Source organism: Bos grunniens, chromosome 8 (assembly GCF_055505025.1).
Source record: "Bos grunniens cultivar Pamir isolate PY7600 chromosome 8, Bosgru_T2T1.0, whole genome shotgun sequence".
NCBI lineage: Eukaryota > Metazoa > Chordata > Mammalia > Artiodactyla > Bovidae > Bos > Bos grunniens.
The window spans coordinates 58,130,909-58,145,568 of record NC_141172.1 but is presented as its reverse complement, the minus strand read 5'-3'; the positions used below and the strand labels follow the sequence as shown (position 1 = coordinate 58,145,568).

The 14,660-nt window shown below is 45.0% G+C and overlaps 1 protein-coding gene and 1 long non-coding RNA gene across 7 annotated transcripts in view; both read right to left on the bottom strand.

The window, feature by feature from the left end:
- The window catches only part of UNC13B (unc-13 homolog B), a 225,191-nt gene that overhangs the window by 50,186 nt on the left and 160,345 nt on the right, over positions 1-14,660 (bottom strand). Inside the window, exon 1 of one of the 6 annotated variants that reach the window (XM_086415677.1) lies at positions 13,217-13,451. The exons of 3 other annotated variants lie outside the window; for them this stretch is intronic. Coding sequence is in view for 1 of the 3 variants with exons in the window: in XM_086415673.1 (XP_086271799.1) it covers positions 2,478-4,758 (2,281 nt within the window). In the remaining 2 variants the exon portion in view is untranslated. Of the gene's footprint in view, positions 1-2,477; positions 8,624-13,216; positions 13,452-14,660 lie in introns of those variants that run through there. 2 more of the 6 variants (XM_086415673.1, XM_086415678.1) reach the window with 2 other exon arrangements.
- LOC147367113 (uncharacterized) lies at positions 4,871-13,071 on the bottom strand. Its single transcript, XR_015169854.1, has 2 exons — positions 12,936-13,071; positions 4,871-4,993 (listed from the first exon to the last, which is right to left on the bottom strand). It is a non-coding gene; the product is annotated as an uncharacterized LOC147367113 (long non-coding RNA).

Genomic DNA, 14,660 nt, shown 5'->3' with positions numbered 1-14,660 from the left:
AGAGTTAGTAAGGAAGTACTGCTTTGATATGAGTTGTTTCTACTGTTGCTACAATATTGGGTTGGCCAAAAAGTTCATTTGGATTTTTCTGTAACATCTTATGGAAAAAACCTGAATGACCTTTTTAGCCAACCCAATATAAAAATTTCTAAGTGCCCAGGAAGAAAGAAAAGGGGCTGCAAAGTTAAAGAGAGACCAAAACCCTTTGTATCTGAGGAATTATAGAAAGCTTCCTGGAGCAAGTAAAACTTCGGCTGTATGTTGAAGAACTGAGTAAATTTTCCTAGGTTGATGTGGCAAACATAACACCTCAAGCTAGAAGGAAGCATGTATATGTGATATGCTGAAAACAAAGTACAAGGTGAATTTGTGAGACTGAAGATTCCTTCCAGGTGGAGGACCGTGGGACAACAGAAGATAAGCCTGGAAATGTAAACTAGAGACCAGGTGTAGTGGCCTTGAATGCCAAGTGAAGGAATTGAGACTTTTTGATAGGGTATAAAGAGCAGCTCTAGGGATATTGGAAAGGAATATGATTTTAATTTTCCAGTTTAATTTTATGATGATATATTCATGATTCAAATTCTAAAAATTATTTTTTAAAGTGTATACAGTAAAAAAGAATCTCATTTCACTAGTTTTTTACCTAATACCTTTTCCCATGGGCAATCCTATACCAGTTTCTTATGTATCTTAGTGGTTTTTTGTTTGGTTGGTTAGCTGGGTTGTTGTTGTTGTTGTTGTTTGGCCATGCCACGTGGCTTGCAAGATCTCAGTTCCCTGGCCAGGGACTGATCCTGGGTGACAGCAATGAAAGCCCAGAATCCTAACCACTAGGTCACTAGGGAACTCCTTTGTTAAATATTCTATACATATATACAAACAAAAACTATGCATTTGTGTATGTAGTCTTCATCTCTCCTTTTTATACAAATGTATGGGCTTCCCTAGTGGCTCAGTGGTTTAAAAAAAAAAAAATCCGCCTGCCAATGCAGAAGACACGGGCTTGATTCCTGAGTCAGGGATTCCCCTGGAGTAGGAAATGGCAATCCACTCCATTATTCTTGCCTGGAGAATCCCATGGACAGAGGAGCCTGATGGGCTATAGTTCATGGGGTTGCAAAAGAGTCTGACATGACTTAGCACCTAAACAACAACAAAGCATCTTACACATACTGCTCTGCACCTTGTTTTCTGAAATATGTCAATATATCTTCCCATTTCAGCAAAGAGGTACCTCTTTCTTTTTATAGCTGCATGGTACTGTATTTCATTGTTTGGATGCACCAGTAAGTTATTTAACCAGGCTTTCTTAAGAACGTTTAGGTTGTTTTCAATCTTCACTATTAAAAACAATACCTCATAAATAGCCTTGAACATATGTCCCTTCTACACGTGAAAATGTACCTGCAGGATATATTCTTGGAAGTAGTGCTGGGCCTCAAAGGGCATACATAATTCTGATGAATGCTGCCAACTGCCTTCCTCAGAGGTTATACCCATTTCCACTCCCATGCCACCAGCAATGGATGAGTACCTGTTCTTTCACATCTTTGCCAACACAATATGTTTCATAATTTTAATCTTGCCTTAGAAAGATTAATCAGGTTATATGCATAAGAGGACAACCTCATTTACATTTAAAATTAGATGAATAAAGCATATGCTCTTTGGATAAATTTATTATAATTTTGATTGGGAGAGGTAATTTTAAAGCTACATGTCATCTCCATGCTGCCCAGAAAAGACTTTTCTCAATTCTTGTAGCCAAAAACCATTCCATTGTCTAAATGTTAGGTAAGCAGCCTTTAACTGGAGATGGAAGAAAGGGAATATGACCAGTGGGGAGCAGAGTCGGGCTCTTGGGCAGGGTCAGCGCTGCAAGAAGTTTTTGGACAGCTCCGAGTTAGAACTAAGGTTCTGTACTGTCAACTCCAGTACTGGGAAGGAGACAGGTCAGGATAAGGGAAATTCCCACAGTGGCCCACAAGGTGGAGAAGCCCCATCAGCTGTTGGAGAAATGGCAATCTTATCTCAGCAAGAAGCTCATGGAGAATAATTTTAAAATGCAACACAGGATTGCATCAGCATCTTAGCTCCTATGAGAAACATACCTCTTTCCCCCATTCCTGCCTCCTACGCCACACCTACTTTACACCAGGATAGCCTAAAGTTCTGCAGCTATAAACTATTTTTGCTCAAATGCTCTTCCTCTTTTGAAAAGGTACTTTCTAAAGCTCCTGCCAATAAACTGGGAGCTCCCTATGGACAAGAACTCTTTTTCTGTTGCTTTTCAATTGTCACTCTAATTCCCACAAGATCAACTTACAAATCTATACCCCAGTAATTGAGACTGATTGAAGATGTGAACCTTCCCCATCACCTTGTGAAGCTCACCACCAAGCTGGATCTCATGCTGGCCTGATGCGGGTCACACCCAGCCAGCTGCAAACCCATTCACCAGAGACTTGAAATACCTGGGTGCGTGTCTTCTACTGAGAGATGGTCTGTCTTCTGTACTAGCTCGTGTATAAGTTTTTTCTGCCTCAGTCTTTTCTCTCTTAGAACATCTTTAAAATTGCTGATGCATCTGTTGAGGTAGATGGTCTCTGTGCACACTTGCTCTAGGCTTAGTCTGCCCTGTTTGGGAGATTCAGGCCTGGAACAAGTTTCACTTCCCAGACACGGAGCCAGAGCAAACCCTGGCGATGAATATGCAAGAGGCAAGTTACTGGAAGCCAGAGAGGAGTTGCTGGGATCCTGAGAGGTCTGGTCTCCCTGGGCAGAGATGCTCACTCCACCAGACACCACGCTGAGTATGCTCTCACTCCCCTGACTCCCAGGGCTCCCCAGTGAGAAATCCTGAGCACCCCCTGAACTCACTGTGCCAAGAAGTCTATCACTGTTCTCGGACTGGGAGCCACTCTCAATGCTTTCAAGGTCCTCAGGGGTGATGGACCCACTGTTCTCCAGCTTCTGAAACACTCCCTGCAAAGCTGAACGAAAGTGGTCAATTGCTCGGCCCAGTTTACTCGTGTAAAACTTGATCTCTACATCTTCATCCTCCTGCGAGCCACCCAGGCGAGAGGACTTTTCCAAGACATCTTTGAGGACCTGAGCAGAATGTTCCTCCTCCTCATTCAAGTCAATATGAACCATGTCATTGAAAGTCTCGGGCCCAATGCTGATTTCCTCCATCAGGCTGTCACAGCTCAGAGTTGCAAACCTTCTGGACTTATCTGTTAAGAGGTCCTCTAGCTGCTTTGCGCTCAGAATATCCAACCCAGGTTCACAGGCCAGGAGTTTGTCCTCTGTCTTCAGCAACCCAGACAGTGATAGGCAACTGCCAGTCTCACTTTTGTCGCTGCAGTTGTTTTCTGTTTTTGCTGTTTTATATACTTCAAGTCCTTGGTTACACTGTTTGAAAACCTGGGATTTCCCAGAATCCTCCTCTTTTGAGATTAACACTAGGGAAGGTTCCTCACATTGATGGAGGGTGGATAAAGAAGCCTCTCTTCCTGTCAATTCACTGCAGGAGCCCCTGAGAACCTGGGGGTTTCCTAATGTTCCTCTGACTTCACCCCCTTGCTTAGACTCATTACTTGGCTTTGCCAAATCATTCTTGGGTGGGAAGCAAAGGCCTTGCTGTTCAGGGGTCTGGGGTTCTCTATGTTGATTCTGAGCCCCCATTTGATGTGCTCCTGTTATTGGTCCTCTGTCCCCCGTTTCCACCTGAAAAACTGGCTGATCCAGGTGTAAAGAATTCAAATTACGATGCTGGAGTTGTTGTTCCAAAGATGAGAGAGACTCCTTTGGGGGATTCTTAGAGCATGGTGGCTGGCTTGGCTCTTCCCTGGTGGTGATCCGGACCCCTAAACTCTGCAAGAGGATGGATTTCTGCAATATGAGGTCCCTATGCTCTAGATGGGCAAGCTTCACAACAGTAGGCCTGGGAGCTGGGGCTCTGCCAGCTCGGTAAGCCTCTTTAATGAACCTATTGCACTGCATGCCATTAACACACATGTGCTTGGCCAGGAAGTTGTGAGCCAGCTCCATGGTATTTTCCCCATCTTGCTCAGGAAGTCCATACAGATACAGAATGGCTTCCTCGCTGGGTCTGTCCACATGGGGTTCCTGGGCCTTTCCCCCCACACACCCTTTGGCCAGGGAACTGCTGCCCACATGTAAGCCTTCTATTTCACTCAGAACTGAGTCTACACAGCTAGAGACCTCATCCACCGAACCTCGGACTTGGCTCAAGTGCTGCCGCAACTCAGCAATCTCAGTTTGGAGACGGCTGATGCCCTGCAGTTCTCTGATGATATAGTCCACTACATCCCCCAAAGGTTCTTGCTGTTCATGGTGACAGCCTTGGCCAAGGCCTCTGGACAAAAGGGGCTTGGCTTGATCCCTCTCTGAGGGCTCTGGACAGCTTCTGGTAATGCTGGCAGATGAGAGGTCCTGAGAGGCAGACCCTGAAACACAGGCTGTGGAGCCCAGAGGAAGCTGGCTGCTGGCCTGCTGCCCAAAGCTGCAATGCTGGGCCAGACCCCCATCTGTATCCCCACCAATGGCGGAGACTACAGGCCCACAGTGAGGGGGCAGGAAACTGTCCTCTGGCAAGGTTCCAGCAGGGCCTGAGGACTTGCTCTTGATGCCACACAGAGTCTCCGCCTTAGCTTTATCTGGGGAAAGCCTGGAGGAGGATCCCAAGGTGACCATGATTTCTTCCTCTGATTCTTGCAACAATCGCTTCATTTTCTCCCTCAGGGTCTGAGGGATTTTCAAGCTTGTTCCTCTTGTTTCTGGTCAGGATGGTTAATAGAGATTGTGTTAGAAGGCAATATCCTGACCTGCTCTTTTCCGTCTATTTTTAGCAATTATTGATGGCTGATGCCTGGGGCTTGGCCCACAGTGATGCCTGGAACAGTCCCATGTGTGGTCTCAAACCTGGCACATGTCCCTGGATCCTGGTTTGACTCTTACCCTGCAGCTAGTGAAAAAGGAAAACAGTGTGCTTGGATCAGAAGGCAGCATGGTACTATGAATCAAGCAGGAATAAGAACATTACCTTCTAAGACTCTAGGAGTCAACAGTGACCTGCCTCCCAAGGCTAGCCTTAAAGGTTACAGGCAGTCACTTCTCTCTCCTTGGCTTCCCATCAGAGTTTTGATGTAAAATCAGATCAAGCCCTTGTGTTGTGAGCAAGGGCTGATGCCAAAGGGATCAGGATTGAAACAGACACCTGGGAAACAGGTGGGATGAACTCGACAGAGACTGAACCTTTACAAATTCAACATGAGGCTCAGCAACGAACACACAGATGTTTAACCACCAAACCTCAAATCACACACACAGTAACAGACAAGACATGGAATGTTTCTTTTTTTTCCCTCCAGTTTGTTGTTCTGGTGAAGACTCAGCTACTTAAAGGTTTGCTCCTGCCTGTGCTTATAGCACAAAGTGTTTTCCCTCTGCTTAGTGATAGCAACTCTGCACTTGGAGAGAGGACCATGACAAGAAAGTGATTTCCTAGCTGTCTACTGCTGGAGTAACAGAGCGCTGCTCTAACCCTCTGAATGGCCTGGAGAAAACAATACATGTGGCAGGCAGGGAGCTGGTTACATTGGAGAGGGTTCCAGGGTGCTCTGCTGTTCTCCAAAAAGGTGAAAAAAGACCTGCCACCAGTCTCGCCCCTAAATACTAAGCTACCAGTGACTGTAACTTATAGAGATGATTGTTACCTTCTGGGGGGTGGGGCGTGGGGTGGGAATCCATTTCCTTTTTACTGGAAAAATGCAGAATGTAGGGAAGGAGCAGAGTGGAAAGGACAAAGGGTGAAGCAGAGAGGCCGGGAGTGCATGGGACTGCCAGTACTCTCTGGCTCTGCTGGGTCAGCTGGGGGTGGGTCAAATAGGTTGGTGGGAGACACGCTACCCTTCCTGTTCTTCAACTGGAGATGGTTTCTCTATTTTCTAGATTTGACCTAGATTTCTATATCTTCTAACACCCCTGCCTCCTCCTAACTCAAGTTAACCCTAAAAAGTGAAAACTGTCTGCGAAGAACACAAGCTGACTGCTCCCATAGCAATCATTTGTGGGGAAGACCACCAACTATAGTCTGTGGGTCTGAAAATTAAAAGCACTGGACTTCTCCAGGCTAAGAAGAACCAGAAGAACAAGTCCCAAGACTTGAAATAAAGATGAAGCTGACCTCTTTTACTGGAAATAACTAGGCCAAGAATCAAGAGACTAGATTAATTTCCTTTTCATTCTTCCCTTCTTGCTAGCTCATGTAAAAACTCTTACTTCATCAAGGAATTCTTCATTTAAGAACTCTTAACCATCCTGTGAGGCATCGGAGAGGCCTAATTACTGCTTTTTAAGCATTACTGCTTTACTTCAATGTTTCAAGGGGTGAGGATCAGCCATACCCGTCATGTGGTCAACTCAACCTAGTCTGTGTGTGTGTGTATGTGTGTGTGTGAGAGTCAGATACTCAGACAGACAGACAATACATGCACAATCTGAACTGCTGAGTCTCGGGTTTGGAGATCCAGTTGTCTAGACATCAAAGCCCCCAATTCCAGGAATGACTCAAATTCTTACTTCTCTCCTTCCGAAAGAAGAAAATCTACATTTCCAAAGCCACCCCTCTTTTCTCCGTAAGGTGCAAGGTCTGGGTGCCCTGATTTGGTCTTGGTGCCCAGTATTAGCTTTAAACCATGTCCCCAGCCTGATGGACTAGAGCTGGCAATTTGCCTTTCAAGCTCTTCTCAAAGGAGAAAGACCGTTTACTAAACCAAGATGGAAGCTCTGTGTATAAGCCACGAGCAAGTGGTACTAGGCTGAGAATCCCTAGACCTTAAGTTTGAGTCTTGCTTCACCAGTGACCTTGGATTAAACACTTCTCCTCTCTGTGCCTTAGTTTCCTCATCTGTAAAGTGGGGGAGGTCATCACAGAGATGTTATAAAATGAGAGACTGGTAACTGGTAAACTGCACAGCACCGGAGTACAGTTATTATTACTGACATGGCAAGACCCTGAGACAAACAAGCAGGGAGACCAGTGTCTAAGCCTAGTGTGCAGCTGCCTAAATGGTATGATTTGAGCGAACCATGACTTCTATCCCAGCCCCAGACCCCTAGCCTTCTCAGTGTCTTCTAACGGTCTGCAGCAAGGCCTGGATGACAACCATTACAGTGTCCCTTTTTGTCAGTCTTTCTTCTAGAAGTTTTCTTTTTAAGGTAAGGAAAGGGAAGAGCAAAATATTCACTCCCAACATTTCATTCAGGTGACAGGATGCTTGCCGCCCTCCCTCAGGCAACCTGAAAGCACCAGGAAGGGGAAGAACAGCTGCAGGGGCTGAGCCTTCCTTTCTAATGCTGACGAGGCCCAGAACACACTGCCAGGCCCTCCACGGCTGGCCCCACTCTGGTCTAGAGGAGGCAGTTTTCCAGGAACAACACTGAAGCTGACTGTCCTGCTATTGCTTCAGTGCAGGCCAGGTTAACTTTGGGCCTATCTGCTTCTACCCATCAGATCAGTATTCCAGGTGGGCCTGGCATAACTTCCTGGACAGTCTCGCCAGGTCCAAGAGTACAGTGCCTACACCACTGGCTGGCCAGCCACACAGGGGACCAATGGCACAGCCGCTGCCATCCAGAGCCTTTTCCTGCGGCATTCTGAAGGTCTAAAGGCAGAGCTGCCTGCTTTCCTATTTAATACATCAGAAACAAACAGGAAATTTCCAGCTAGAGCTCCCAGAACAGCTCCTCCTGGGCTCAAACAAAGATGCTTGTGTTCATACTAAACAAACAAAACCCTCTAAATCTTCTGAATTGGTAGCCGCAGTTCCCAGATGAATTCTGAACTTAAGAATCACCTCCTAGGGACGTGGGTTCTGTAAAGGCGCCAAAGCCACTCAGTCATCCACCTATTTAGGTTTGGAAACAGGGGACAGAGCTCACTGTGATGCCCAGAGGATTAACCAGTCACTCTGCTCAGAATGCCATAGGATACCAGGAGACAGGATGGGCTGAAAGGGCAACCAGAAGAGCCAGGATGTCCAGCTCAAGGCCCCCTCCTTCTTCAGCCTTTCTTTGCTACTTCTGTCCACAGGAATGGGATAACCGGGGCCAAAGCGTGAATAAAACAGTTGATCTCTAAATCAATTCAATCAATGTGCCAGGCACTAAGCTACATGCTAGGAATATAAGACACAGTTCCTGCTCTCTAATATATTAAAGTTTGGAAACAGAGTTAGGCATATAAACTATCACATAGTGATACATGTATAACAGAAGTTGTAATAGGAAACCAAGCACCTAATTCCAGGGTGGGGAATGGGAAGTTGATGGGAAGTCCAGCAAAAGCAGGACAGGAAAGGCCACCGAGAAGAAGTAATACTTGAACTGGAAAGGCATAAGGAGGCCTTGGGGCCCAACCAGCTGAAAGCCAGCCCTCTAGTTTCCTTCAAGGTACACAGTGCTGTCATGCTGCCCTATCCACTTGGCCTATCCACTCAAGTCAACTCTCCAAACTTCATACATATACCCTTGAAAATGACCGTATCTTTCTGCAGTCTTTTCCTAAGGAATGCCTAAGGCTGGGAAGAATAAGGTGGCCCTCTCAAGGAATACCTGCTTTTGAAAAGGGAACATACCAAAACAAGATGAATTAATCAAAAGGAACAAAGTTTCAGTGATGGAAAGCTGAGAATGATGTCAGGGAGGAGATCCCTTATATCACACCGCATCAGCACCAGCCTGCCACAAACAGTCAAGAAGAAAAAAGCTCTCGGCTTTCTGAAATGCCTGGTTCTTTCATCTCTCTCTGCCTTATCAAATAAATGTCATTAGGAATGTGAGTATTCCTTGTAAAATTGCTTCTGACCCAAATCTTGGCTTGGAGGAAACAAAGGGGAGACCTCTGGGAATAAGCCAGGGCTCTTTGCACATATATCAAGCAGCCTCTCATTCTGTGTGAAACAAACACAGAAGGCAGAAAGCCAAGAGCTCTGCGTCTCCTACCTACCTCCCCCATATCACCCACAGAGTCAGATCATTCCTGAGCTATTTACCAATAATGCTGTATGGCTAATATGGTGGGAAATGAATTTCTAGGACCAAGGCAGATAGGGGTACTCTTATGATGTTAATCTTTGAGAAATTATCAATGCTCACAGAGAATCCTGTCAGACACAATGATCAGAGTCACAGGTATAAAGGCTGAGATTAGCCAAAGGGAATGAAGAATGCTCCTCAAATGTGTAGCAAGGTCCCTGAGTTTGAACAAATTCTGGGAGATAGTGAAGGACAGGGAAACCTGGCACACTGCAGTCCACAGGGCTGCAAAGAGTCCAACGCAACTGAACAACAACAACAGAGGTCCCTGTACTGTAGTTGCCACCCCTGCTCCCCGGCCTCAGGAGGCCCTCCATTTATTGGCCAGAAGCCGAACATGGTAAAGGAAAGAAAACTTCAAGCGCTGTATCCAAGAAGGGAGACAGACCCTCAGGGGGTGTACAGTAGCATGGAAAAGGATGCTGCCTTCTGAGGGCTGGTATATCAAAACCCCAGAATGAAGACTGAATAGCAGCCAGGAGAGCTGGGTATTCTGTGTCCTTCCCAGGGTGCCCTGCCAGCAGTACCAGGGTTTATTATACCGAAGAGTCTAACAAACCATAAAACAAATACATATGTACCTAGACTCGGATGCTCTTGACAAAGACTCTTTGCCCAAACTTGAGTCAGCCTCCTTGGAGTCCTCTTTGTGACTAGGCCCCTGTCCTTGGACTCTGTTTAGTCCAATTTTAGCAAACATTTCACTGGGTCAGTTTAGTGAAAATTCCCCACCTTTGATATCAAACCAAATTCCTTATCCCTCACCCTGGCCTGATTCCAGCAAAAACCCCGTCAAGTCCATTTACCCAGATGCCTCTCTTCCCCTGATGCTTCCTCTTAGTCATTTTCCATCCACTGACCCTCACCCTGTTACTTGGCTAAAAATTCTCACTTGTGTTTAGAGTTGGGCTCAATCTTTCTCCTCTTACAATACTGCAGAATAATAGCCCCCCTGAATACAGTCTGTCTTACCATTTCTAACAGGTACCAGAACAACTTTTTTCTTAAGCACTCTCCATGTTCTCTTTTTCTTTACTACCTAGGACTCTTGTGAGTAAACTGAAGATGGCATGTGAGTAGGAATCTAGCCCCTGAACACTCTCCTATCCACCCCCTGCACCCCCACATTCTTCATCCTTTCACTCTGCTCTAGTGTCTTCACAGAACTTATTGATACTACCACCTGATAGATCATATATTTGTCTGCTTATCATCTGTCTTTCTCCCCAACCTAGAATGTGAGCAAAGACTCTGTTTTGTTCATTGCTGCAGCCTTAGTACACAGTGCCTGGCATATATGATGCTCAAACTAAAACAAAATAAATCTTGCCATTAAATAAATGGATCCAGGACACAAAATCAAAAAATGCTAGAGTTGGAAGAGTTCTTTAGAGTTTATCGAGGCCTGGAATCAGACCACATTGTGATCTAGCCTACAGGCTAGTTTTGTTTGGCTATCATACATTTTTCTAAATTTGAAATTTCAAAGTCTTTAGGCAGAACAGTGAATATACAGGCTTCTCAGAAGCCCAATTACCCAAGTTTGTAATACTTGACCTAGAATGACACCCTTGTTGTTCATCTATTTTACTCTGGCAGACACCTAAGTGGGAGGCTCTTGCTTAAGTGAGTGTGAACTCTATTATATAGAAAACCGGGCCTTGTTTGTGTTTTAATTCCTAATGCCTAGCACAGGGCATTACTATGCCAAGCATATAGCCCAGCACACAGTGAGAGCTCAGTGCCATGGAAGGAATAAGTAAGTGATGGCAGAGATGATTTAGAATCCAAGTATTCTGCTTTCTAGTCCATTTCTGTTCCCATAAAAACATACTGCCTTTGAGTTCTATATTTTCTTATAGATTGATGGCTTACAATCCCCTTCCATGGTAAAACTAAGCTGGAAACTTCTCCCCAAATATACTTGCTCACAATTTGGAGGCAGGGGGACTCACTCAGGACAAATAAACAGAGTACTGGCAGCACCAGCCTCTGCCAGACTGTTAGTTAGCTGGTATCTTTCCAGAATACAAGATTGGCAGAAAGATACCCTGTGTATCTTCCCCAGGGATGCCGTCACGGGGCTGCCACTTGCCCTCTAGCTGGAAGAGCTGCCTTCATCCTTGTGCTGATGGTGGGTCTAGAACCACACTGTTCAACAGAAATAGAATGTGAGCCACATATATAATTTTAAACATTTCTAGTAGCTGCACAAATTAAAAGAAATAAGTAAAATTAATTTTAATGTATTTTATTTTCCCCATTACCCAAGATATTATTCTTTCAATACAAAATCAATCTAAAAATATCATCATATATAGGCATTCTGTTTTTCATATTGAGTCCTTGAACTCTGGTATGTATCTTCCACTTACAGCACATCTCAGTTTAAACTAGCCACTCTTCAAGCACTCAGCAACCACATGTGGCTGGTGGCTACTACATTGAATAGCATAGTTTTAGAAGGTTAGGGCGAGGGACACTCTGGAGAACCTTTAAAACCTGGCAGTGGATGCTCACTGCCAAGAAGAGACTGTCATCTCAGGGGCAGTAGAATGTTCTTTCACTCTCCCTTTAACCTGCTCACTCGGATCCTAGCTCATTTGGTGACCGGCTCGATCCTCCCCAAGGCTACAAAGAACAAAGGCCCAAACCTGCAGGGAATGAGACCTTTTCTCTCTCAACCCAACTCTTTCTAGAGACCATGCAACTCCGTGTAGCCTAGGTCCAACACTATGGGCAAACTTACAAGAAAAATATGGTAACTTCAACAGAAGCTACACCTTCGCAGGGAAGACTTACAGACTTCTCACAGACAAGAGCATAGTCTCAATGCAGCTGGGTCAAAGGTATACAATCCTACACAACTCACACTAGAGGGAAACACGGCAGTAGTAAAATTGTTTAAAATTTTACAGTTTACAAGGTTCCCATTTTATCGTCACAACAATTCTGTGAGGTAAGAGGTAAGAATTACTATTCTGATTTCATAAATGAGGAAAATAAAGTTCAGAGGGTTTAAATGACTTGACCAAGGTCACTGAGTAGAGCTGGGATTTAACAGGGTCCTCAATCTACAAAAGTTAGTGCTTTTTTCATCTTACAAGCATGATACAAGTGGACATATTATCTGTTACCCATGTGTGTCCACATTTAAATCAGAGAAAACTCAAGATGACTTTTGTATATATAGAGTAAAAACACGAGGATGAATTAATACTCACATTAGACAGAAGCACAGTATAGACATTTAAACACACTCTCACACGTTGGAAAAATGGAAAAGTTTCTGAATATACATAGGCATATGCAAGAATAGGAAGGTTATGTAGGTATATGCATACATGTATGAGATAAAAGAACATATATACGAATGCACATGAAAGGAAAGATAGCTTGTGTATATTTATGTAAGATGAATGAATGAGTTGTCTATATATATATATATGTAACACACAAGAGAGGAACGGACAGGTTATTTATAAACATATGAACATATCAAGAGAGAGATACAGATTCTTTGTATACAGGTATGCACATATACGAAAGGGTGGATGGTATTTATATACATACAGGAGAGTTTCAAGGAGGAATGGATGGTCAGGTTATCAGCATATAAACACGTGCACGTGAAGACTCTACCTTCAGTGCTGAGTATGCTGTTTTTCACTCCTTATAATGACCCCACACCAGCAAGTTGGTTCATGCAGTTATGTAATTAATGTAGCTGCTCCATATTCCACCCACAAATGCTTTGCTTTTGTCCCTGCTTCTCATTCAGAGTCAGTCATACACTCAACACCACTTACCTTGCTGCTGCAATCAAAATAAGAGTTAAAGAAATGAAAAGGGGGGAACAAAAAAACACATAAGAACCACAAATTCTCAAGTTTTAGAATGCAAGTGCTGTCTCTAAAAGGAAATCCATTCAGAAGCACTCCTTGGTTTGACAGAGAAGGCACAGGATGAACTTTGTAAGCCACAGTACAGCTGCTTGCCCACCCAACAAACAGAGAGCTGAGGAGCAATTATTCCCGGCTGCACCCAGCTGGCTGGCTCCTTGGTGCAAAGTTGAAGATAGGAACAATACCCGGTAGAGAAATTCCCTCAGTGATGGGCTGGGCAGGAGTCTTGCTGGCTGCAAATCTAGGAATCCAATCTGGTCCACACCTCTCTGCTGAGGGGGGATACTGACGACCAGCCCGCTGAAGGTTATAGCAGCCAAACTTTGACTGGACGTGGAATTCTAACTCAATCGATTCCGGGCTCTGAGACAGAGACAGAAAGCAGGGCAGCTACTGCTCCTGCTGCTGCTCCTCCTCCTCTCCAGCTGCTTCCTGCCTGCAACCTCCCATAGGGCACCAGCCCTCCTCACACATTCCCGGCGCACACCCCCTTTCCCAGCACACTCACGCACACACAGACCTCACCAGCAAGCTCACTCACACACCCTCCGTGAGTGTCTCTCCCTCTCCCTAAATATAGATGTTACTCTCTCCCCTCCCCCATTTCTTCCTCCCACCTCTTCTCCCCCTCCTTTCTTTTCCTCTGCCTATCCACCTCGCTCATGTCTGGGCTAGAGGATACAGAGAGACAGAAGACGGAGCCCTATGCTCGGAGGAGCCCTATGCTCGGAGGAGCTCCTAGCCTCAGAGGGAAGACAGAACACAGCAAAAACAGAGCATAATACAAAAGGAGTCGTCCCTTCTACTGAGATAAGCTCTAGGTTTTTGTTTGGTTGCTTTTTGGTTTTGGTTTTCTATGTATATAATCTGCGTCTGCATTTGGCAAAGCTGGAGAACAAGTAAAGTCCCAAGGGCAGTTAACACCAAACACCACCACGTTCTCAAAGTAGGTACCTAGTCTAGTTCTTCCTGAACAGCCACAGCAAAAGAACCAACCAGAAAACAAGAACTCCCTTAGGCTATGCCAAGGCAATGATTAGACAGAAGTAGAGAAACAGGGTGGGCTGAGGAAGGCCCTCTATACTGCAGAAGTCAGGACCACAGATTGTTCTGGAATCTAGAATCAGGAACTAACTCACCTAAATTAGAAACTAACTAACCTAAAGTGGAAAAGACCCTGATATTGGGAAAGACTGAAGGCAGGAGGAGAAGGGGGTGACAGAGGATGAGATGGTTGGATGGCATCACTGACTCAATGGACATGAGTTTGAGCAAGTTCCAGGAGATGGTGAAGAACAGGGAGGCTTGGTGTGCTGCAGTCCATGGGGTCGCAGAGAGTTGGACACAACTGAGTGACTGAACAATAAACCTAAAGTAATATCATGTTGATCTAAAGTGCATAAGGTTTAGGACCCTGGTCTCATAGTCCCAAATTTCCTGGACCTTTGCCAGTGGCAGCCTCACCTCCCTGGAGACGTGCTAGTCAGGTGGTTCTCACATGGCCCTAATTCCAAATAATTCAACAACTCTAGTGGAATTATCAGGAAATTCCAGTTAAATTTCATCAGGAAATTATCCTTATCTTCAAAGAACACTCAAGTTGTTCACTGCAACACAATGCCAAGCATA